The sequence below is a fragment of the Dipteris shenzhenensis genome, chromosome 17, assembly GCF_047967505.1.
Source record: "Dipteris shenzhenensis isolate YYH24624 ecotype China chromosome 17, Dip_SZ_1.0, whole genome shotgun sequence".
Classification (NCBI taxonomy): Eukaryota; Viridiplantae; Streptophyta; class Polypodiopsida; order Gleicheniales; family Dipteridaceae; genus Dipteris; species Dipteris shenzhenensis.
Window position 1 is genome coordinate 10,853,413 of NC_141612.1, and position 24,381 is coordinate 10,877,793.

The 24,381-nt window shown below is 41.4% G+C and overlaps 1 protein-coding gene across 2 annotated transcripts in view; it reads right to left on the reverse strand.

Annotated features, from left to right (window-relative positions):
* LOC147891675 (phosphatidylinositol/phosphatidylcholine transfer protein SFH12-like) overlaps window positions 1–2,481 on the reverse strand; it is a 142,274-nt gene extending 139,793 nt beyond the window's left edge. For both annotated transcript variants that reach the window (XM_087387906.1, XM_087387905.1), the window contains exons 1-2: window positions 1,771–2,481; window positions 1,501–1,600 (exon numbers count right to left, since the gene is read on the reverse strand). In XM_087387906.1, the coding sequence (XP_087244032.1) occupies window positions 1,501–1,600; window positions 1,771–2,111 (441 nt within the window). In that variant the 5' untranslated portion in view covers window positions 2,112–2,481. The remainder of the gene's footprint in view (window positions 1–1,500; window positions 1,601–1,770) is intronic.
* Between the last annotated feature and the right edge of the window lie 21,900 nt (window positions 2,482–24,381).

A 24,381-nucleotide genomic window follows, 5' to 3' on the forward strand; every position in this document is an offset into this window, starting at 1 on the left:
TTAACAACGAAGCTCCCATACACTTTATTGAGACTCAAAAAAATATAGTTTCACTTTGTTCCTCTCCACAAATAATAATAACTGGTTCAAAAAAACAGCTCACTTGGTCTCCTTGCTGTTCCGAAGTTGTTCTTGAACAATGTAACGCCGCTCTGCAGCAGGAGAATGGGAAAGAGAAGATAGGCTGCCAAATTTAACTTGGAGAGCTAGCTCAAGCTCCCGAAGGTGAAGAACATCAACACATTACAATGTGTCAGGCCACAGATTATAAGTGATGGCTCACAAGATGGGGAACCCCAGATTTGTTCACAATCCCTCTTAAGTTTATCTCAAACTCACAGAAAGTGGAAGGTAGAGCAGAAAAACGATTCAGCCATTAGAAACAGCAAATCAATAGCCAAAATTCTTGAGGATTAAAACAAATTAAGATGTATCACAATACAGGTAAAAAAGAAAACAATAAATAAAGAGACGTAGACAAGCAAAAGACTCAGGGTCTGTACAACAAGATGCAGACCAAACATAAACTATGATTTACAATACATTTGTCATCCGTAGCCAAGCATAAGTTGCTGCCTAGGTTTTGAAAGCTTATCGAGCCACATCTGAACCTTAGAGCTCACAAAATTTAGAAAACAAAACCAAAAGAGAAGTCAGAAGGGAAAAGTTACAAAACAGCAGCTGGGGGCAGGGGGAGGGGGAAGAGAGAGAGAAACCCAACAAGAGATAGAAGCAGATATAAAAGTAAAAGAAAGCCATGGAAGCAGTAAAGAAACAGGACTGTATATGTAAATAGTCCAGACACACGTATATATATGCATTTAGGTGTGTATTGCTCTCCACACAGAGTGGCTTACACCATTTGACATACAATAGAGGAAGCTGCCAGAAAAATCCATGAAATGAAAGGTCTGCAAGGCATGTAGCCAGTAAATTGTGGAGACAAGGTGAAGTCAATTTCCAGAATACCTTGCCTATTCTCATAGGGGATATTCTGCACTCCACAGTTGACTTTCTCAAAGTTCTAATACAAAAAGGCAATAGCACACATCATTGTTAGCAAGCAACGAACAACGTAAAGGATCAAAGACCACAAGATAAATAATGTTGTGAGGAATATAAAAGTCTTGCGACTGCAATGTAGCTTTAGAATAGTTCTAACTTCTCTTCACCTATTCTTGACTTATTGAGAGAGCCACCATTGTGGGTGACATGTATGATGAGGTCTTGTCATTGTGATAATGTAATGCGTTCCACTTAATGAATATCATACCTTTCATCAAACTCGCTCAGGAAAAGGGGCGTTTAGATAAAATCTGTATCATCAGCTTTATGGGCCTATAGGCCATGTTGGGTCTCCATGGACAATTAAAAAGGTAATCAACCCCCCCGCCCCGCCCTCCCCTTCTCCTCCCTTCCCCTCTCTCAGCTTGAAACAAGGCATTTCAAAAAGGTTTGTTCAAAAATTTCACCAACGGTAAGTGGGGCATTCATACGCACTTCCTCAATCGTGTCAGCACCAAATTCCTTTCGCCACTGCAGCGTGTTTCTCCACATAATTTTGGCTTTCTCGATATCATACTTCCTGGCTTTGAGAAACCTATCACATGAACATGTCACAGAGTCAAGACGAGTTCCCAACTTCCATGGCAATAGAAAGCAGTTCACCACGCGAGACCTCATTGACATTGCAGGTTGACGACGCAGAAGAAAGTGGCACGACAGCTCAAAAACGGTATTTTTATAGATCAATGCTCATCTCCTTTGTACCGTAAGAGAGTGTGGTACTCATCATGCTTGGGTGGGAGCAGATCTTCAGCAGAGAGTGCTTTTCTGAATTCATCTACTGCTCTCTGATCTTCCTCTTCCCGGATATCCTGAATCAGAATTGAGACGCTCCTGCGGGTTCTGCTGAGCTTTTTCCTTGTAAACGACAACCTGAATTTCGTGATCAAAGCGAGGGCCCCCATTTTGCTGCTTTTCCTTCTCCTCGCATTGTGGCTATCGCTTTCAAGTTCGGCATTGACCTCTACTGCATGGTCTACGTCAGCCAATGCCGGCGAAAGGTCTGTGGAAATTTCTTCGCTTTCCATTCTCTCCGCTGCAGCCATGGAGATCCAGCCCGCCTATCGAAAGGCAGGCGCGTCCGGACCCGAGCAACGCGTCACGGATGGCCGTCTGCGAAAGAGGTTGGGTTGAGAAATTCGATGCGGTTGCAAGAGAGAGCTGGAGTGCTGGGTTGGGCGATGCAATTGCGCCCAAAACACAGGATTGGATGAAATGGGTTGATTGAAATTGGTTGAATTCGACGCAGGGGCAATGGAGTGTGGTGGAAGTTCTGGGTGGAAGCAGCTGAGATCGACGAGGAGAAGCCGGCAAAGGCCGGAATTGTGCGGGGGGTGAGGTGTAAAATCGGATGGAATGCCTGGCGTCGAATTGGCGAGGTGTTCACGAAGACGATGGAGATAACGATGTTGAGGAGATGAGATGGGGAAGGGAAGAAGATGTATTGAATTCCGAACGTCAAAGTTATTTTATTAGTGGGTTTGTCTGAAGAGTCAAGCATTTTTTTCCTCCATAGGTAACGGAAAATTGAGAAGAGGGATCGCCACCTGTTGGATCCAACAAGCATCCTCTCTCTGGTGCCTTTCATCACACAACGGAACCGCGTAGGGGCATCTCACCAGGTAGGTGTGCAAGGGAAACCTCGAGGGCCCCATTTCATGTTGATCCGATCAAATGGGTAACATCTGCCATCATGTCAACGCCCAAACACCGTTTCCCATGTGTGAATCTTGCCTAAGAGGTGGTTCTATAGTGCGTAGATTCTTTACCCTTCTTCCTTTAGACTGCCTACTCTTTACAGTAGCCTCTGGGAGGTGGCTTTCATCATAATTTTGGTAGTGCTATAGCTGTTTGAAAGAAGTTGATTGAGTTGGACATGTTTCAAACTTCTTGTTATGGAAATCATCCTACAAAGCTTTAGCCTTCATGCCAATACTCCCTTTTAATAGCCCAATGTACTAAAAAAGTAGTTTGCTTTTTCCTTTGCATCCAAATGCGGCTCTTATACTAGGAGTTAGTGCGCACCCACACACTTGTGCTTTCTTGTTATTTGGGTCCCATTTCAAATGGGTTGTCATCCCTCACTTGAACAACTCACCGTGTGCCTGTGTGCTTTCCTTATGCTCGAAAAATGAGAACTCTCCCTTACAACGCAAGCAATATGATGGATTGTGCTCAGTAAGGGGATTTAAGATCTAGTTTTTTCTCTTTCAAAAGATAAAACTACATATGTTTTCTCCTTAAAGTGTTGTAATAAGGGAGCATGTACCCTCTTCATGGATTAAATCAAACCAATTCCTTTGTGAGCCTTTTAGATGACCTAAAGGAGGGCTGTAGCTTTTTCCCAACATTCCCTTTTTTTTTGTATTACCACAAGGGTTTGTACTTATACAATCCTTTGGTGGTGGGTGATTAACCTTAACTAGGAGTGTGCATGTGTGCATTTCCTATGGGAAGCTAGGATTAAACCTCTGGCCTAGACCAAGTCATAAAAAAGAGCATGCCTAGTCTAAAATTTGATGTGGGGTTGAGGATGCAAAAACGAATGGGCCCCATGCTCAAGGAAGTGTAATTCGCAAGAGGATTCAAGACGTGATTTTTTAAAGGGGCACAATGACAATATGTGACAAGGCAAGTGTCAACATAATATGAAGCTAATTCTCCACACACAAAAATACTACATATATATACACACACACACACAATGTTGTAATAAGGGAACATGTACCCTCCTCATGAATCAAAATCAAACCAATTCCTTTGTGAGCCTTTTAGATGACCGAAAGAAGGGCTGTAGCTTTTGCCCAACATTCCTTTTTTTTTTTTGGTATTACCACAAGGGTTCGTACTTATACAATCCTTTGGTGATGGGTGATTAACCTTAAGTAGGAGTGTGCATGTGTGCATTTCCTATTGAGAAGCTAGGATTAAACGTCCATCCTAGACCTAAGTCATCAAAAAAAGCATGACAAATGGGCCCCATGCTCAAGGAAGTGTAATTCTAAAGAGGATTCAAAAGGTGAGTTTTTAAAGGGGCACAATAACAATATGGGACAAGACAAGTGTCAACATAATGTGATGCTAATTCTCCACACACAAAAAGACTATATATATATATTATACACACACACGCACACACATAGATTTTGTAAGATTTGAAATGAAAACACAACTTGAAAAAACAAAAGCCAAACTCATGCATAACTTTTGGGAGGATTTTCAAAGGAGAAAGGCAAAGGGGAAGCATATTCTTATCATCTCTCAAAGACTTCTATTAAATAATTAATGGATTATATATCTTTCAAGCATAAGTGGGCGTCCTAATTCATTTTCCAATGTTTGGACCACCTGTCAAGATGCTACAATGACAACACTTTCTCTCACAAAGGTAAATTAATGTTTAGGGGAAATGCCTTGGCTATGTAATGTTTTTTAGTGATCCCGATGCTAAAATGTGGATGCCTATACTAATGAATACTTTCTAGGGATATCCACAAAAAAGAATCTTCAAAGAAGCTAGAATGAACCTTAATTGGATTCGAGGCAATGCATTAAAAAGATAACATAGATTGCTAGAAATCAACATTTACGCAATTCTTTGGAAGGTGTGAAGTGATGCAAAAATTGTGACAGTTGCTCTATGTATAAAGACTAAGGATTCTATAGCTTTGACTTGATTTTGTTGCATTTAATAAGCATTGGATGGTTGACATGATGTTCCCTCATAACATGGGAAATGACCCCATTTGCTCATAAATAGCTCATCAATGCAAGTAGAAGAATGTATTCATGCATATTGAGAATGATTTGTGTATCATTATTCTTTTTAATAAGAGGATCGACTGTCCACGTTTAGGCACAAATTCACTATGAGAATCGCAAAAGGGACGATGCATTACTCATGAAGCACAAAGGCTATGAATTGAGTTATTGCATCAAAAGACTATATATGTTTTGCATTGCATAGCCTCTACTCAATAGCATTTTTCACCAAACGGGGGGCCCTATTAGCAAAAGGTAAGTTAATTAAATTTCCTCATCCAATTTACATCACCATATCTTTTGATGATAGTGCTTATATTTGCTGGGGTGATTTTCTCTAAGGCTCTTATTTCAAGGGCAAAAATAATGTGTAAGAAACATCTCTCTCTCTCTCTCTCTCTCTCTCTCTCTCTCTCTCTCTCTCTCTCTCTCTCCCTCTCTCCCTCCCTCCCTCCCTCCCTCCCTCCCTCCCTCTCTCTCTCTCTCTCTCTCTCTCTCTCTCTCTCTCCCTCCAACCCTGTGTGTGTGTGTGTGTGTGTGTGTGTGTGTGTGTGTGTAGCGCAACTGGTAATAAATGGATCATGCTCCATGGGAAAAGCTGGAACAAGCAGTGACAAAGGGGTTAAGCAAGGCTGTCCCCTCTCACCAATGTTTTTTGGTGTCTTTATCAATAATTTGGAGGGGTGGATGAAAATATACAACAAGGAAGTGTTCATCTTGCAAGATACGCTTTACCAATGCTAATCTATGCAGACGATGTTGTATTCTTCGCAAGGAGCAAGGAGAATTTGTAGGCACATTACAAATACTCAAGAATACACATCAATGTAGATAAGACAAAGGTAATAGTGATTGGAACACGTAATAGAGAAGTAGATGTCACCTTTGAAGGGGAGCCCCTACAAGTAGTCAACACATATAAATATCTAGGACTACATTTCACTTACAACTACAAGTGGAATGCATGCCTGGAAAGGAGGATTCTAGGGGGTTTGAAAGCCCTATATAGCTTCCAAAATAAATGTAGGAAGACTTATTTGGGAAATTGGGAGATGAGAAAGTTTATGTATGCCAAGCTTATACAGACAGTAATACTCTACAAATGCCTAGCTTTGGGCACCTAGACTCTCTATGATGTATTGGGAAAGGCTAGAAACTCTACACAAATGTTTCCTGATAGGGGAGTTAGGGGTGAAAGCATAGACACCTTATCCCATCCTACTATGAATGATACCGCTAGAGGGGGAAGCACTATGTCAATTCATGGCTTACCTCAATAAAGTTGAGAAGATGGATGCCACTAGGATACCACACAATGCCATGGAGGCTGTGCAAATCAAAGGGTGGTACAAAGAGGGAATGAAGTGCATGGAACCATGGGGTGTAGCAGCTGTTGCTGCTAATATACTAGAAGATGCATGTGAAAAAGGAAATAGTGATGTAGAAAATGATATAGAAGCTATGGCAAGACCAAGGGACAAAAATGCAATTCTACAATCAAGAGGTCAACTCAATGGATAGCTATGGAATGCATAAATACCTTGAGGAAGATATATCAATATTTAATTTGCAAAATCAGAACTAGTTCACATGAACTTGAGGTGGAGAGGGGTAGGTGGGCAAGACCCACAATCTCTAGAGAGAAAAGGACCTGTATCGAGGTTGGCACACCTAGAAGGAAGTTTAGGTAGTTATTTGGATTTGTAACAATAGGCAGGGAGGAGAATGAGAGAGCAGTGTGCCAAGTTCTCTTCCTCTCTAACTTAAGTTGATAGGTTAGGGAGTGTTCATTGCAAGCCGAGGCGGCTTGGTTGTATCAAGATGATTTGATTCAATGAAAGTGGATGAGCAATTGATTGTCTTTTCTGTTCAATTCTATTGTATTGCTTCCTTGACTAAGTGTTGAGTGCGTGATAACTCAGTGTTCTTCTGCCATCATATGATTCTCCTCCGATAGCTAACCCCTCCGAGTGTTTATTTGTTGTTGTTTGTTCTACAACCGAGCACGCTCACCTTAGGACTGCAAGAGCGAGCATCTTCACTGAGCATAGCATCGGGTTTAGAAGTAAACCGAGCACTTCTAAGTTAACCTGGTAAGAGTTCAAAACCATCAACATTTTGGTGATCATGCTGGAGAAGGGTCAAGTGAATGTTGAGTTGACAAGCTATCAGGATAGGAGAACTAAAGACCCGAGTTGGTAAACTGTGTCAATAGAGAAGATTTCATGTTAACATGCCGATGAAGTGAAACAGTTGTTGGGAGTCATAAGCTACTACAAGAAATTTATTCAAGTAACTCCAAACGAGTGGCGTCAACTGGTAGTGTGCTTGAAGAATGGGGTGTGGAACACAAAAGGTACTCGGATTGCTTTTCTACTACTTTGTACTTAAGCAATGGCTAAAACAAGCTCAGAAAGACTAAGAAGGCACGCGACCAGACGTGAAGAATATCTGAGCCAGAGGCAGTGGCTACATCTGACTATGCGAGGCGGAGTAGCCTTGGAACCAGAGTTCTCAATGCCCAAAGGAGGCTAGAAAAAGCAACTGTACAACGAGAGCAAAGGGTGGAAGTTGACAACTATGCCAAGCTAGAAGGTCAAAACAATGGTGTTGGGTCAAGGCATCCCAAAGGGTTGGTAGGTGAAGGCCTATCATGGCAAATGGAATCCGAGCACTCATCTACAAAGAGTTTGGATTTTGAACGGATGGCCATCTCCTCAGTAGAACAATAGAATGAACGCCAAGACTAACTCAGAGCGATGAGAATGTCTTTGGTGATACTCCGCTATCATCCCAGAAGGAAGGCATTGAGAAAGGTATGAAGCTAGAAGACCGGCTCCACCGGCTGATGGACAAAGAATCCACTATCTGAAGGCAAGCATGGTTCTAATGGAGAGAGGCATCACCGTAGGTCCGAGGTGAATCAAGAGCAGCTAAGGCAGTTCGCCTGAGTTCCTCTCACAACACATAGAGATAATATTTGGCCAACAAGTATACCTGAAGACAGTACCAACCAAGCCAGAAGGAGTCTACAATGACCTCACAACTATGAAGGTGACTATGAGAGGGGGGGGAGCTAGCAAGTCAGTTCTTCCGTAGGCCTGCCTACTCAGGTTCCGGAGCAGATAAGTTTAGATCCAGCTGCAACATCAAGGTAAAGTTCCAAAGTTTCAAAGGCACAGATGATGAAATCCTTACAATAATCTGCAGAGTTTCTTGCGTGTTTGTCACATCAATGTTGCAACAACAGGTGAAGAGTATATGGACTATTTTCCATGTACCTTACTAAAAAATACTCAAAGGTGGTTCAATCAGATTCATTTGGATATTTCCCCAATCGGTATGCCATGTCTGAAGCTTTCTTGCAAAGGTTTTGACATGAGATTAATGAAGAGGATGTGAGAACAAAGCTGAGTGAACTGAAACAGACCAAGGGAGAATATGTCCAAGACTTTGTGCTTAGAACGAGAGCTCTTATCAATAAACTGAGTACGGTTCTAGATGACAAGTCTATGCAAGCTTGGTTAATCATAGGATGTACGCAAGTAGATGTGTGCAAGCCAAAGATAGTCAACCTAACTAGAACCTATGAGGAACTGCTAACCAAGTTGTCGCCTTGGAGATAAGCGAAGGATCCAAAAAAAAGTGAAGAAGAGGGATGCTGAGAGTGATACTGAGGAGATGCTAGCAAAGAAGGATAAGTTAAAAACTGAGCTGAAGAAGACCTTAAAATAATTGGGCATTTGAGGTAAGCAAAGTAATAATGAGAAGTGGTGTAATAGGTGTAACAGAGGTGGACATGTGGAGGAGGAATGCAAGACTAAGTATTGCAATAATTATACCAAATTTGGCCATGATGAGTCAAATTGTTGGTTTAGTGACAAAAATCACCAAGTCTCAGCAAAGCAAGTGGCGGTTGATAACCGAGCACCAAGCGGCAAACCACCACATCCCGAGCAAATAGACAAGGATATGAATGGTAAAGAGAAAAATGATCCATCTAAAATCAAATGTTTCTGTTGTGGAGAAAATCACTTGCGTTTTGATTGTCCAATTTTGGCAAAGCACTCGAAATTCTTAAAAGGTAAAATGGAAAGGAAAGAGATAGATATGGAGTGCCAAGCAGTTGTAGCTAAGTTGCTAGATATGGTTGATATTCAAGTAATCACTCAGTCAAAAGGATGAGTGACAACAATTGAAGACACTGATGCTTCAAGTAAAGACATTAATTGGATGACACAGAAGGAGTTGGCAGCTAAGATTACAAGGGAGTTAAAAGGAAAAGCTCTAGCAATGGAAATGCCCAAGCAGTTCCAGCACTTTGTTACCGAGCAGGGAGAATCCACAAAATTTGGCCCTAAAGCAGAATCAGTTGTGCCATAGGAAACTAGTGGAGAGCTAGCCCGAGCATGGGAAATATTCCAGAACATGCAATTTAGTTTGGAGTTTGTAGAGATAATGCAAATAGCTCTGTATTATCGTGACTTCTTTGCTCAGCGAATTAAGGAATCATCTAAGCAGCCAAAGGAAGTGCAGAACTTAGCCACTATGCCAGTGATTGATACTCCAATTGACGAGGAAGTTCCAATCATCACTATCAAGATCACAAAACAAACTATGTCAGGTGTAATAGTGGATGGAGGATCAAGAACGAAATTGCATTAAGGCCGAAGTTCAAATCATATAAGCAATTGCCATTTCAAGTATGTATGGTAGATTTACGACCAGTTGATCCCAAAGGCATGCTGCACGATGTAGTCATTACGATAGGTGGCTATCAAGACAGATGGTCAAGATGTCTGTTTATCGACCAACCCACGAAAAGTATCGAGTTGTTATCACCCTAAGAATTTAGAAGTGAAAGATCCATTTTCACAAGACGTTGAGTCTTGATTGATGGAATTGCATATCTTATCTGTCGATGATGAGATAGACATTTTCAAGTAGCTGCAGACATCAAGCAAAAGCTGAGAGATGAACAGATTGCTGAACAGAAGGATCTTTTTCCAAGAAATTCTACTGAAGACATTGAAGGATTGCTGAAATGCCAGTGACTGCTACCCAACTTGGAATTGAATAGCTACTTCCAAAACCTACACAAGAATTGAATCTTGGAACATAAGAACAACTAGCCATGGTATTAGTAAGTGCAAACTTGTCTACCGAGCAACTCGGAATGATACGAGATTTATTTTTCAGATATAAGGATGTGTGTTTACATGGAGTTCAAATCATATAAGCGATTGCCATTTCAAGTACGTATGGTAGATCAATGACTAGTTGATCCCAAAGGCATGCTGCACGATGTAGTCATTACGATAGGTGGCATCTGTTATACAATCAGTTTTAATGTAATTGCTATGGAACAACATGCTTACCCAATCTTATTGGGAAGACCTTGGCTGAAGAGTGTGAAAGTACTCCATGAATAGGGTAAAGAAGAAATGACTATCAAGACAGATGGTCAAGATGTATGTTTATCGACCAACCCACGAAAAGTACTGAGTTGTTGTCGCCCTAAGAATTTACAAGTGAAAGATCCATTTTCATAAGACATTGAGTCTTGATTGATGGGAATTGCATATCTTACTTGTCGATGAGATAGACATTTTCAAGTAGCTGCAGACATCAAGCAAAAGCTGACAGATGAATAGATTGCTAAACAGAAGGACCTTTTTATGAGCAATTTTACTGAAGACATTGAAGGATTTCTGAAATGCCGGTGATTGTTACCCAACTCGGAACTAAATAGCTACTTCCAAAACCTACACAAGAATTAAATCTTGGAACATAAGAACTAGCCATGGTACTAGTAAGTGCAAATCTATCTACTGAGAAACTCAGATTGATACGAGATTTATTTGTCAGATATAAGGGTGTGTTTACATGGAGTTACACAGATTTAAGGGAAGTTCCTCCTGAACTATGTCAACATAAGATACCTTTAGTGCTAGATGCTAAACCAATACGACAACAAAGGTATACAATGAATCCAAATTACTCCAAGCAAGTCACGGATCAACTCTTATGTGCTGGGTTTATATATTCCATAGACCATTGTAATTGGCTCTTTCCTTGTTAACCGATTGGTTAACAATATGCCACCGCTAGTTAGTGATGTCATTTGATGGATAGTTGCAAGTTTGTAGAGCTAGGATTGTGCCTTGGAGCCAAATATGCCCAAGTTGATTGTACAAAATGAGGAAAGAGAGTGGTATAAAGGGAATAGGGTTGACCCTCCCTTCAAAAGGCGACATGTAGAAAAGGCCAAGTGGTTGACTTTGGTCTTCATTGTTGGATGCACAAGTTTGGAATACAAGCTCCCTCTTCTCTTCCAAGAGTGTTTTTGGGTGTTCTCTTGTTTCCTTTGTAGTGCCTTTGTGTTTGGCACTCCATCCCCATTCATTCCCCTCTTCCCCCTCTCTTCTCCCATGTCCCCTTTCCCTCTTTCTCTCGTGGAAACACATTGCAACTAATTCGGGAGCCGCTTGAGTGCCACTTGCCGGATGGCTCGTGCTTTGCATTGTTGTCACAAAGAGTAGCTTGGAGTGGAGGCTCCATCAGCATTCCTTCAAGATCCCCAAGACACGTGAGTCACCGTTGAGACCACGTATGTTTGGCACCACTGCTTCCGGGGACAAGTTTCTACCCCACAACCCGTTGCCATAGCTTGGTATCCTGTCGACCCATCGCCTTAGTGCGTATCCCATTGATTGACACGTGTCAGCCACCTAATCCGCCTACCAAATGTATGCTCTGACAGGAGGGTTGACTTGGTGCTATAGCCGTATCCCTCCAACTGGTGATCATCCCACCGACTTGCTATCCCGCACCATTTCCCCTCCTCTTCTCTGGTCTAGCTCCATTCTCCCTTTATTTTTCAAACGTGGGAACTGATTTGGCATCTTCTCTGCCCCCTCCTACTCTGGTCCATTGTGTTTCTCTCTCTCCAGCACCTCCTATAGTAGCTTCTCATTCTCTCTCCATTCCTAGCTACAACACCTCCTACAGCAGCAATAGAGCTGCTCATCCCCCTCTACTCTTTCTCCATTCCTAGCTATAGTACATCCTATAGTGGCTGCTCATCCCTCTTTCTCCCTCCATTCCTAGCTATACAACAACTCCTGGACCAGTTGCTCATCCCCCTCTGCTCTTTCTCCCTCCATTCCTAGCTACAGCACCTCTTGGAGCTTCTCTCAACCTTCAGTTGCACCCTCTATACCTTCTCCCTCTCTCTCCCTCTATCAGAGTTGCTCTCTCCCGGTCGTTGCCTTAGCTCTATCCCATCGGTCATTGCTTTAGCTCTATCTTGTCGAATTAGTGCCTTAGCTCTATCTTACCGGTTGTTTAGGTCTATCCCATCGAATCATTGCTTTAACTCTATCCCCTTGAAAAAGTAGGGAAGCCTTTTCCAATATCATGGAAAGGTTTGGATTGACAGACCCACTAGAATTGCTAAACCCATTTGTTGGGCAGATTAGGGCAACGATAGGCCTCAAATGCCGGCCCAACCACTGATATCACAAGCAATATTCACCAAGTCCCACGATACCTACTGGCAATCAACCCCCATCGTATCAATTATTTGATGATACACAACCCTATGGGGATGGATTTGGACCCAAATTCTCATAGGGTTCGAAATGCAAGAGCAAAGGGGGGAGAGGAGTAACCTCGAAGGCCCACAATTAAGGCCCTCCACCTTGGAAGCCCCTATGATTCATCCTTGGCAACAAAACATGGGAGACATTCCCTACCCAACAACTGCCTCTTATATATAGGCTTATTCTTGCAGGCAACATACCACTCCCTAAAGGATTTCCATTCCAACCGATTAGGCCAAGTCACAATGCAAATGCCTAGTGGGCGTGGATCCTCCCTTCACAAGGTCCTCCCTTCCCAACCTTGTGCCATCAAGTCCATGGAACCCTTCATCAGGACCACCACTGTATGGGATGGGGCCCACCATTCCACAACCTCTTGCTGTATTGCAAACGGTTCTTATAGACGAAGCTATGAGAATCCTAGTGCAAGCACTAGGAAGGGGGGCCACAACACCACCTCCATCTTTTCCAAGAAGGGATACCAAACCCTCAAGGAGCAAGCCTGTCACAATCTCCAAGCTAATCACCAAGTTTGTAGGAGAAGGAGACCCTGTCTCCTATGTTGAGAGATTCGAACAAATGTGTGAGACATTTGGTGATATTGGGGATCTAGAAAAGACCAATGCTTTTGGCTTAAGCCTTGATTGCAAGGCTGGAAAATGGTTCAAAGCCTTAAACCCTGAGGAGAAAATAAATTGGGACATGTTGTGTAAATCTTTCATTGTGGGGTTTGCCCCTAGTGGTACCAAGTGGATCCCGATGATTAACTAGCTTTATGAGGTGAGGTAGAAGGAGATTGAGTCCTTAAAAGACTATATCACTAGGATTAAACATCTAAACTCGCGATGTGAACCCCATGAGAGGATCACTGATGCACAACTTCTACCATGCTTCGTCATAGGGCTAGGGGATGCTAAGCTACATGATAGATGGGTCTCACACACACACACTTTTCGTAGAATATTATTTGAAGTTCCCTATCTATCACATTGACCCTTGGAAATTGGTTGGTCACTTGTGGCATTAGAGCTAGGCCCCAAAATCCTTAGGAAAGATATTACCATCATACATGATCAATCATGGGGAAGTACATGGATATAGGCATGAAGAAGGCCTCCCACGTTTTACCATGTTAATTTATCTCATGTACATAGCTCTTAAATTCCCCCACCACTAGCTATAATCACTACTTATTGATATGGTAGTGGTACCTTCTTTTCTTTCCTGATACCTTGTCTTCTTAATATGGTACTAGTGCCTTCTTTTCTTGCTCTCTACCTTATTTCTTGATATGGTGGTTGTACCTTGTTTTCTTTTCCTCTACCTTGTGTTCATGATATATTACTGGTACCTTCATTTCTTGCCCTCTACCCTCATTTCTTGATATGGTGGTTGTACCTTCTTATCTTGCCCTCTACTTCAAGCATAGATATTTTATATGAAGGCCTTGTATGGGATCGATCTCCAAATTTGTGACATGTAGTGGTGTATGACCTAAATTATGTGAAAAGGGGTTGGTAGTGACTTGACATTGTTGCTGCGACGCTTAGCTAGCTCCTTCTACATGGTGGTAGCTCAAGTACACTATTTACCTTCCTTCTTCCCTTGATTCGTCTCCTTTCCTTAATTAACCCTCCAAACCCTTAAGCTCTCCCCCTTCTCTTCTTTCTTCATAAAACTATTATCCCCTTCCTTGATGGGACCCTTACATGTGAAGGATGTGTGGAGTTCCCTGTTATGGTGCCATGGAGTTCCTTGTTGTGGTGTTATGGCTTGGTCACACTCTCCATGTCCATTAATCACCTCTTGATTCAACCTCCATATATTGCTACTAGCAAGTAGATTGGTTCACTCTCACACATCTAAGTGCACTCCATCTCTCATGGCATCTCTTTGCTTAATTGCATGTGTGATTTTAATCATCTTGACTTATTTTTATTCCAAGAGAGGGTTGGAACTTTCTCGATGTGAGTCAATGTCTTTGAAATACAATGGTGTCTTGGTAAGCAACCCTTTTGACCTCCATTTTTTTGGGCAACATATTCTATCCATCCAATGCCATGGGCCTACTACCCACAAGTGAGTTGTGGTGTGGTGATTGTTTCTTGTTGTGTGGCTTTATCGTTTGAGTTGTTGGATTTTTCCTTAGTTACTCAAGGATTGCTCCTCTAGTTCTTACAAGTTCTATTCTACTTGTTAATATACAAGACTTATGGCACATCCCGCAAAGGTTTGTCCAATTCTTCTAGCATGCTTCTTGTGAAAAGAATTTTTTTTATAATGTGTTTGGTTTACAAAAAATAAGGTGCTCATGTTTTATGGGTTATTTGCACTAAATAAGATTGCTACTTGATTTTCTATGCTTTATACTCATCAAACATCACTCTAGTTGCACCACATTGTTTTCCTATTAGGTGACAAATATAACATTCATAAACCAATTTTGAAGCTTGTGTACCCCTCTAGATTGTTTAATACTAATTTACCTCATTTTGGGATGCTGGTAGGGGAGTTAGTTTATTTCTCGAAGAGGTTTACAACTTGGAGTGGTGGGATTGCTCTCTTTTAGCAGTATCGTCTTGAAAATAACCTCTATTTAATGCATTTCTTCTTGGTTCTAATGAGTTATGAGTTGGGATTACTTTGTCCTGACTTTGAAATTTTACTAGATAGTGATGAGTAACTTTACCTTTAACTCTCCTTTCCTTATGTATCAACATCTGCTCTAGAACTAGAATCTCATAATTTCTTCAAACTCTAGCTACATCTTAGAAGGCATGTTCTCTGGCACATTTCAATGGAAAGGTTGAGAAGACTCACATGAAAAGCTTTGTGAATCCTCCAATGATCTAGTAGCTTCAACCTGTAAGGTACATTATTAATCTTATGTAACACTTGAAAAGGCCCATAGTATCTCATAGTCAACTTGGGGAACAACCGGTCTTTGTCCCTTCTATTTTTTAGCCTTGCCTTTCCAAAAGGCAAAAGAACAATATTGTTTTCCTTTGAACCTTTTGAAGCCTTTGTGAAAGGAAAACTGGAAGTTCACTTTGAGCTGAAGATACCCTTTTCGCTTTTAAGATATTCATTCTTAATATCTCAGAGATAGTATTCGATTCAAAGATAATGGTTTTGATTCTATTCTTGATTCAAAGAGCCGAGGATTGATTAGAACTCATGGACCTTCAAGATTTTGTGGGTCTTATGACACAAGTAGAGAAATTATCTACTCACTCCTGAGATGGAAACCCGAATTGGGTTTTGGATATGAAACCCGAATTGGGTTTGGTAGATAATCCCGCACTGAGCTCTGGAAGGCAAGAATCATGGGTTGGAGCTAGATGACAAATAACCCTAAAGGTCTCTCAAAATGGGTTTAATGAGATAGAATTCCTGAGTAGGACCCTGATGACAGAGAATCTTGTTGACAACTTGGAGATGAGTCAAAGCACTAATTCAAAGGTCGACCTAACCGGCTAGAGATAAGAAGAAGATAATCTTTCTAAATGGCTGCTGGGATAGATTCTAGGCAGCAATCATGGACTAATTCTAGGAGTCGGTCAAGGACTGACACCACCGGGCAGGAGAGATAGCACAACGGATAAGCTTGGCTCACTTGTGATGCAGAGATATATGTAGAGCGACTCAAGGAAGAAGTCATGTTATTGATGCAACTAGATCTTATGCTAGAGATGATGGGACTTCATCAGTGTGGAGTAATTGCAAGCCCATCTTCTAGAATTCGTGAGCAAGGTGTTGAGTAGGAGTGACGCGCTAGTAGTGTAAATTTGATTAAAAAGATGCAAAGCGAAACAAAATGAAAATCTAATCTATGAATTTCCAAGGGGAATAGGATCCTACTTGGTAATATGAAACTTAACTCATAATATTTAATATGCATGATTCAGATCACACCTAAACTTGGAAAGCCATACTTATCATACGAAGGCAGTTTTTTATCCAACTAAACATTCAAAAAAACATTTCATAGATTAGTCTCTATGTTAGGCCATATATTTCCATAGCAAGGACCGAATGGATTAAGATAAAATTCAATGGTAATTAATGCTAAAAGCATATACCCAGGCCAAGGGCAAGGGAATGTAAAATGGGCATGGGCATCAATGCCTTAAGCTACCAGCCTTCCATCCATATAAGAGAATAATAGCATCACCAAGGTCACATTTTTGGCTTTAGATCAAGTGGTAGCAAAATTAAAATGTGATAGGGACAATGCAAGCTATCATGGGCAATGGTGGCTTTGGCTCAAAAATTTTAGGCCCATTGATTATTGAGTGGTCGAGTAAATGGGGCCTAGAGAGAGTAACCTGAAGGGAATATCAACTTAGAGACAAGTAATAAGCATGCCATGGTTGTTTATGTAGAAGAGAGGATGGACTTGATTTAAAGAAAAGGGCGAGCACCACAGGAAAAGGAGGACAAAAGAGGGGAAGGGAAGAGCAGGTAAGAGGGAGTCGATTAGGAGCAAACCATAGTCGAGTGCACAATGCCTCACATTGAAGGTGCTATATGGTACTCTAACCTCAAATTTTTAGCCATTTGACTTGCTATATTCATATGGCCTTGGCTATCTTTCCCCTTGACCGACGATCTCAACTTGCACATACCATCAAAATCCTAACTCTTTTGAACCTTTCTATGTTTCCCTTTATTACATCCATTCCTACCCAAAGGATTTCCCCCTAAATTTTACAATAAGGAGGGGATTGTTCATATTATAGATGTTGCCCATCAACTTGCCCAAAAATGGGTGTCCTTTTAGGTGATGCTCTTTGGCTACAAATTTTTTTTGTCTATTAGGCCCTTCCACTTTGATAAGGTACTCGATGTAACCCCTATTCCAAAGGCCACAATCCCCAAAGATCATGATTTGCCCAGCCATGTAAGATATGTGAGCTTACGAAGGCATTTTGTTTCATACAATAGGCCTCTAATAATAGAGAGTGAAGAGCCACAGTGTGTGCCAAAGGGTATGTGCATGAAGAGTTGTGTACCCACGTGATGTGTAACTCTTATGAGAGGGCGCACGATATATAGAAGCATCCTCTTCATGAAAGTGTATCTCCTATGAGAGACTTGTAGCTCATATGAAGGAATATGCCTCATGAAAGTCTCCTGTCAAAAGGCAATACCATTTCGTAGGTGTTCGTTTGTCCATCCAACCATAAGTCAAAGGTCTCAGGAGGAAATGAGCTCTGGAGGGGTTCAATGCCTCTTGTATCCAACATTCCCACATACACACAATTGCTTATCCCCCAAATGACACTTGTTAACCTGCGCCTTAGGGCCTCTTTCAACCAATATTAACCAAGCCTCCAAAGAGGGTACACCAGGGGGGTAGGCCATTTCTAACACCCCCCATGGGCTAAGCACTTTGAAACACATATGGATTGACCAAACCAAAGACCAGCCCTCAAACCATTGTGATGCGTTACAAACTACATGGGGGTCAGCAAATCAAAGCTGCCTCAAAGTGCCTCAAAGTCTACGCAGACAGGCAGTCAACTCTGGTGCAAGCAGTTGCAACCCATAGTAAAATCACACTTAAGAGGACCTCCCCGCGCTTGTGGGAGTGTTGAAATCTCAGCACCCCATGTCTTTCCAGAAATGCAACCCATGAAGCCTCATGGAGGTTTGAGCATTTCTTTAATGCACCTTAGTGCACTTTTTGTAGGCATTCATCAATCGTGTGAGCACCAAATCCCTTTTGTCACTCGAGCATGTTTCTCCACATAATTTCGGCTTTCTCGAAATCATACCTCCTGGCTTTGGGGAAACCAATCACATGAACATGTCACATAGTTAAGACAAGTTCCAACTTCGATGTCAATAGAAAGCAGTTTGCCACGCGAGAACCTCATTGACATTGCAGGTTGACGACGCAGAAGAGATTGGCACGACAGCTCAAAACGGTATTTTCATACATCAATGCTCATCTGCTTTGTACCGTAAGAGAATGTGGTAATCATCATGCTTGGCTGGGAGCAGATCTTCAGCAGAGAGTGCTTTTCTGAATTCATCTACTGCTCTCTGATCTTCCTCTTCCCGGATGTCCTGAATCAAAATTGAGACGCTCCTGCGGGTTCTGCTGAGCTTTTTCCTAGTGAAGGACAACCTGAATTTCGTGATTATAGCGAGGGCCCCCATTTTCCTTCTCCTTGCATTGTGGCTATCGTTTTCATGTTCCGGATTACCCTTGACTGCATTGTCTACGTCAGCCAATGCCGGTGAGAGGTCTGTGGAGATTTCCTCGCTTTCCAAAGGCAGGCGCGGCCGGACCCGAGCAACGCATCACGTATGGCCGTTTGGGAAAGACGTGGGTTGAGAAATTCGATGTGATTGCACGATTAAATACACTCAGAAGAAGTGCTGTGTTGAGCGGTGCAATCCGCCCAAAACGCAGAATTCGATGAATGGCTTGACGCACTTGGTTGAATTCTCCGCAGGGGCGGGGTCTAAGCCAGCTGAGATCGAGCGGAGAAAGGCCGAATTGGTGCGGGGGGTGAGTTGTGGAATCCGATGGAATGCTTTGCGTCGAATTGGCAAGGTGTGCACGAAGACGATGGAGATGAAGATGGTGATGGGGTTGTTTAATTAAAAAATCAGAACGTTTAAAGAAACAAGCATTTTTTGGCCTGCCCGGGAAGAAATAGCATGGGAATGGTCCCAAAATGCTAACAAAAACAAGGGGAATTTCATTCATGTGGCCTGCCCTAGATGGTAAGCTTAAAAGGGGTTGAGAGGGGAAGAGAGAGAAGGAGAAGAAGATGAGGGAGAGAGAGAAGGAGAAGAAGACTAAGAGAGAGAGAGAGAGAGAGAGGGGAGAAAAAAGTGGAGGATTTAAGGGATGAAGAAGAAGAAGAGGAGAGAGAGAGAGAGAGAGAGAGAGAGAGAGAGAGAGAAAGGTGGAGAATTTCATGGGATTCTCACATGCTCCTCCAATCAATGGATGCCAAAAAAAAAGTGAAGATACTCATTTTTCTCTTTGGAGGCCAAACGATTACTAAGGCCTACCCATTGAGGACAGGCCAAAAAGAACTAAGGATGGGTTTAGGTGGAAGAGGACAAATGGCATCATTTCATGTGTTTAACGATAGGGACCACGTGGGGACAAGGACACATGTCATCCTTCCATGTTTTTGAATCCCTAAAAAAAGGGAACCCATTCTGGTTGCCAAGGTCTAGCGGCCATGGTCCACGATGGTAGGAAAAGTGGCTACGCCCATTCTAAATCCATCCTAGTCCACTTGGTCTAGGATGGGAGTAATGATGACAAAAAGATTCCCATCCTAAACCTATGCTAGCCCCATCCACTTGCTAAGGCCCTTAGCAACGCTTCAAATTGGACGAAGTAGAGAATCTTTGGAAGTGCATTTTTGGCCTGCCCTCTGGGTAGCCTTAGCAATAGTTCTCATTTTGTAAAGCAGAAATTCAAAATTTTTAGGATTAATTCTAAAATAGGTGTGATGCCACCGTCAAGTGGGAGTTAAGTGCGCTAATGGCTTTGAGATGAGTTAAGTGCATTCAAGACTTAGGGCCCCTTATTTTTTTAATCATTTAGTCTCTCTCTCCATTCACTACCTCCTTTGTTTTACATTTTGGGAAGGCCTTATGAATGACAAAATTCATTCATTTCTCACACCTATTCCTATTGGACAATATGTTAATACTTGGCTTCTCTTGACTTGATTGACTTTAAAGTGGTTCTCTCTCTCTCTCTCTCTCTCTCTCTCTCTCTCTCTCTCGCTCTCTCTTTCCTGCAATCTTCCTCCACACCATCTCTAGTGGATTCTCTTTTGTTTGCTTTTTCCTCTTGGGCAGGCCTTCTGAATGATTAAATACCATTCACCTTGTTCTCTAAAGGTAACTGAAAATAGAGAAGATACTTGTACATTTTGGATTCAAGCATCCTCTTTAAGGTGGCTTTCATCACAATGTAATTCCTCACACATGCCCTGACATGGTAATACTTAGGGGCATTAGACAAGGGAATGGCGTAGGGGCGTTGAATATCATTAGCATTGCATAATTTGATGAAATTTAGGTCTATCATATTTGTTTTCATCCAGCCTAGATTGGCCGCCCAGGGTATGGAAGTGTAAGTTCCACACCCTTCCCGATCCTTCCCCATCATCCTTATAACCCTAATAGAAAATAGAGAAGAGGGACCGCCAATTGTTGTTTGGGTACATATTGGATTCAAGCATCCTCTTTCTCCAAAGGCTTTCACCAAAAGTTTATGCATTCACACATGTTAGAAAAATGGGAGGGCGAAGCGGTGTCAAAAGTGGTCCACACGAAATGTTGAACTTCATGTCTGTCATATTTGTTTTCACTTGGCCTGGGTAGGTCACCAAGGTGTGCACTACCAAAAAAGTGGAAGTCGGAGGGCCTGATCTCAACCTGCTTGTTTGGGTAAAAGATGGATCGCCACTTGTTTGGGTAGATTTGGTTTTCAAGCATCATCTTTCTTCCAAGGCTGGGTTGAGATGGGGTGATGGCCATCCTACGCTTGGGCGTCACCGTGCCATGTTTAGACCGGGCGGCCAAAGAAATTGCCAAGGATTTGCCCCTAATGATCATTCATTTAATTTACATCAGCATACTTGACACATCTGATTGGATTACGGGTTCTTGGGAGAGGCTTGGGTCCTAGATAAGCTTCTCTATCCCCCCACTGCCAAACACGTCATTTCATCTTTATACAAATCAATGGCCACCACACCCCATTTCAATCCGCCCTAAGGGGTGTGGCTTTCATCAAGACGTAGTGCTAGAATTCCCATTTGTTTGGGTAGATTCTTTAGGCTTTGGATAAGCATCCAAATGTTATATGAGGGAGGTGGCTTTCATCAAAATTTTATTCCTAAGAGGTAGTGCAATAGTGGAGTATCTAAATCTCTTTTGTGAATTCTACTGTAATTGTTTGAAAAAAGTTAATTCAAACTTCCCTTTATGGAGAGCCTTTTATTGGATCAACGCACTAAAAAGTCATTTGCTATCTCCTTTGCATCCAAAAGCGCCTGCTATACTAGGACACGATGCCCACATGCTGCTGTTATTGGCCCTAATCAAGGTCTATGGAAAGTATACAAATTTTCACTAATCAGGGCCAATTCCCTCTTTATCTTTGCTTTTGCCAATGCCCTCTTTTCATTTGCTTTTGGTCAAGTTGATGCACTTAAGAAAGCGGTTAGCAAATAATAGTGTGTTAAGACTTAATCATTCTTAAGCATTATGTGTCATCTCAACCATGCTTGCTTTCATTAAAAGCAAGCAGTGTCAAGCTCATCCACTTAAGAAAGTGGTTAGCAACAATGCCATGTTAAGAGCTAATTATTTTTAAGCATTTATATGGCATTTGAACTTCTCTTACCTTCATTAAAAAGCTAGGCTATAGTGACTATGCCTTGTTATTTTGATTTGAGCCCCAACAATGCCAATTTCAAGTAGCATCACCATGGGTTATCATCCCTTTCTTAAACAACTCGACGTTTGCCTGTGTGCTTTCCATATGCTTGGGAAGAAAATGAGGACTCTATCTTGTCCCATCTAAACCACACTACCACCAGACAATTGTTTTTTCACAAGTGGTCTTTGCATCCAAGCTTCTGCCCCAAGCTTGATGAACTGCGCTTAGTGATGGGATTTGAGCAGATTAATTTTCTCTCTTTCAAAAGATAAAATTTTAGAAGGTGAGACATGGCACTACATGTGTTTCATGATTGAAGGGCTCTAATTAGGAAACATGTACCCTTCTTGTGGATTAAATCAAACCAATTCCTTTGTGAGGCTTTCATGTAACCAAAGGAGCATTGTGCAGATTAAGCATTCTATTTTCTTCACAAAGTCATTTTTTTGTATGGCCACAAGGTTTGCACGTTAACAATACTTCAATGGTGGATAATTAACATTAACAAGAAGTGTGCATGCGTGTATTTCCTATTGGAATGCTACGATAAAACCTTTAGCTTAGACTTAAGTAAGTGTTAAGAAGGGCAATGTGCCCCATCAAATATTTCATGTGGGGTCTAGCATGCAAGGTCCCATGCTCAAAGAGCTGTACTTCATAAGAGGATTCAAGAGGTAAGCTTTTTAAGGGCATAGTGGGGACATGGGGTAGGTGACTATTGCCCAAGGCATATCATAGAACAAAACCTAGGTACCTTTGCTTTTGCCTAAGGCATACAATGAATTGTGTCAATACATAATTTGAAGCTGATTCTTCACAAAAAAAAGACCACAAACAAACAAACACACACACACACACAAATACACACACACACGCACGCACGCACGCATGCATGCACGCACGCACACACATAAGGAAAGCCATCATTCTCATCATCTCTGAAAGATTTCTATAAAATAATTAATATATTCATTCAAGCATATGTGGGCATATTAATTAATTATTCCAATGTTTGGACCACCTATCAATATTCTGCAAATTCTCTCCCTCACACAAATACCTTGGCTAAGTAATGGTTGTTTTCCTAATCCCCATGCTAACATGTGGATCCGTATACTGATAGATACTTTTTAGTGATATCCACAAAAAGAACCTCAAAAGAAGCTAGAATGAACCTTAATTGGAGTTAAGGCATAGCATAATATACAAATAAGCTAGAATGAACCTTAATTGGAGTTAAGGCATTGCATAATATAGATTGCTTAAAATCAACAATTACACAATTCTTTTTAAGGTGAGAAGTAATGCAAAAATTGTGACATATATAGTGAATATGAAGACGAAGGATTCCCTATACTTGACTTCATTTTGTTGCATTTATTAAGTATTAGAGGGAAGACATGATGTTCTTTCACAATATGATGATCCAATGAGGGTCGATGGCCCCATCTTCTCATAAATAGCTCATCAATACAAGCATAAGAATGTGGCACTACTAGTAGCTAAGAAGGGACATGTGGACAAGGCATTCATTGAAGTGAAGAAGTAGGGGGGGAAGATGCAAGAAGAATGGAAGAAAGAAAGAGACAAGAGAGAGGAGCGGGAGAAAGAAAAAATGGAATGGAATTTTGCTAATTGATGAGCTATTTATGAGAAGTTGGGGCCATCGACCCTCATTGGATCATGTTGTGAAAGAACATCATGTCATCCCTCTAATGCTTAATAAATGCAACTAAATGAAGTCAAGTATATGGAATCCTTCATCTTCATACTCACTATATATGTCACAATTTTTGCATTACTTCACACCTTTAAAAAAATTGTGTGATGGTTAATTTCAAGCAATCTATATTATGAAATGCCTTAACTCCAATTACGGTTCATTCTAGCTTCTTTATATATTATGCTATGCCTTAAATCCAATTAAGGTTCTTTCTACCTTTCTTTGAGATTCTTTTGGGGATATCACTAAAGAGTATTTATCAGTATAGGGATCCACATGTTAGCATGGGGATTGGTAAAACAACCATTACTTAGCCAAGGTATTTGTGTAAGAAAGAGAATTGTCATTGTAGAATATTGATAGGTGGTACAAACATTGGAAAAAAGAATTAATATGCCCACATATGCTTGAACGAATAAATTAATTAATTTATAGAAATCTTTGAGAGATGATGAGAATAATGCTTTCCTTTTGCTTTTCTCCTTTGATAATCGTCCCAAAAGTTACAAATGATTTTTCGCTTTTGCTTTCCCAAGTTATCTTTTCATTCCATATGTTACAAAATCTCTCTCTGTGTGTGTGTGTGTGTGTGTGTGTGTGTGTGTGTGTGTCTCTCTCTCTCTCTCTCTCTCTCTCTCTCTCTGTCTCTCTCTTTGTCGATGGATGCACACATGCTCAGTGATTCTAATTCTAACTTGGAGAAAATGAACTTACAACATACATCCAATGATTACAAACATTAATAATAGAGAATTCTGCTTAATTGTTGTGATTTAATAGTAGGAAACATTCAA